Raw genomic sequence first — 748 nt, 5'->3', positions numbered from 1 at the left:
CTACATGTTATCACAGAGGCTAAAGGAGGCTGGGGAGCCATGGCGGCGGGAGCTGGAGCTGACCTACGTGTGTGAAGGAGAGGATGCTGAGGCCCAAGAGGCCAGTCCTCATCTGCTCCTTACCCTGAGTGAGGGGGCCCGATCCCCCCACCCCATGCAATAAAAGCTGCAGATGAGCTCTGGTGCGTTGGCCCTCATGGCAAAACCCCTCTGTCTGCTCCTGCCTGGAGCTGGGGTGCAGGCAGCTCCCCCCGCCCCATTAACATTGCTGTGTCCAAACTGTACAAAACCGGGGTTTATTTACAGTGGAGGAGGGCAGGGACAGGGCTAAATGTAGCCAATAACGTCGTTGCAGATGATGGGCTGGCGGCTGCGGCTGTTCATGAGGGCGGTGAAGCGGTGGAAGTCCGTAGCCAGCTGGGCGATGTTGCTGTGGGACTGGTGGAAGCAAGCACCTTTGGGCTGCCCTCCTAACCCCAGCGGGCAGGAGAAACGCTTGGTGGCTTCACGGGCCCCTGGACGGGCACCCTCGGCCCCCCGGGGCCGGGCCATGTTGGCCAGTTTACGGCGCACGTTGCCCGAGAGGCTGAGCAGGAAGGCGGGGGGCTTGGCCAGCCGGCGGGAGGGCTCGGCAGGGGTTCGGCGCCGGGGTTCGGCACCCACCTCGGGCAGGTCCATCCAGTTCTCCACCAGGTCAGCAAAGCAGTTGTCACCCAACACCAGGGGCTGCCGGTTCCTGCTCTGTGAC

General features: G+C 63.4%; 2 protein-coding genes across 2 annotated transcripts in view; one reads left to right on the top strand and one right to left on the bottom strand.

The window, feature by feature from the left end:
- Window positions 1-163, top strand: part of UBA7 (ubiquitin-like modifier activating enzyme 7) — a 9,468-nt gene extending 9,305 nt beyond the window's left edge. Inside the window, exon 21 of the mRNA XM_009996953.1 lies at window positions 7-163. Coding sequence (XP_009995255.1) covers window positions 7-163 — 157 coding nt within the window. The remainder of the gene's footprint in view (window positions 1-6) is intronic.
- Window positions 164-327: 164 nt separating this feature from the next.
- FAM212A (family with sequence similarity 212, member A) overlaps window positions 328-748 on the bottom strand; it is a 3,159-nt gene continuing 2,738 nt past the window's right edge. The window contains exon 2 of the mRNA XM_009996952.1: window positions 328-741. Coding sequence (XP_009995254.1) covers window positions 328-741 — 414 coding nt within the window. The remainder of the gene's footprint in view (window positions 742-748) is intronic.

Source organism: Chaetura pelagica, unplaced genomic scaffold, assembly GCF_000747805.2.
Source record: "Chaetura pelagica isolate M959 unplaced genomic scaffold, ChaPel_1.0 scaffold24, whole genome shotgun sequence".
Taxonomy (NCBI): domain Eukaryota; kingdom Metazoa; phylum Chordata; class Aves; order Apodiformes; family Apodidae; genus Chaetura; species Chaetura pelagica.
Note: the sequence above shows the minus strand (reverse complement) of the source record. Positions and strands in the feature narration are given on the sequence as shown.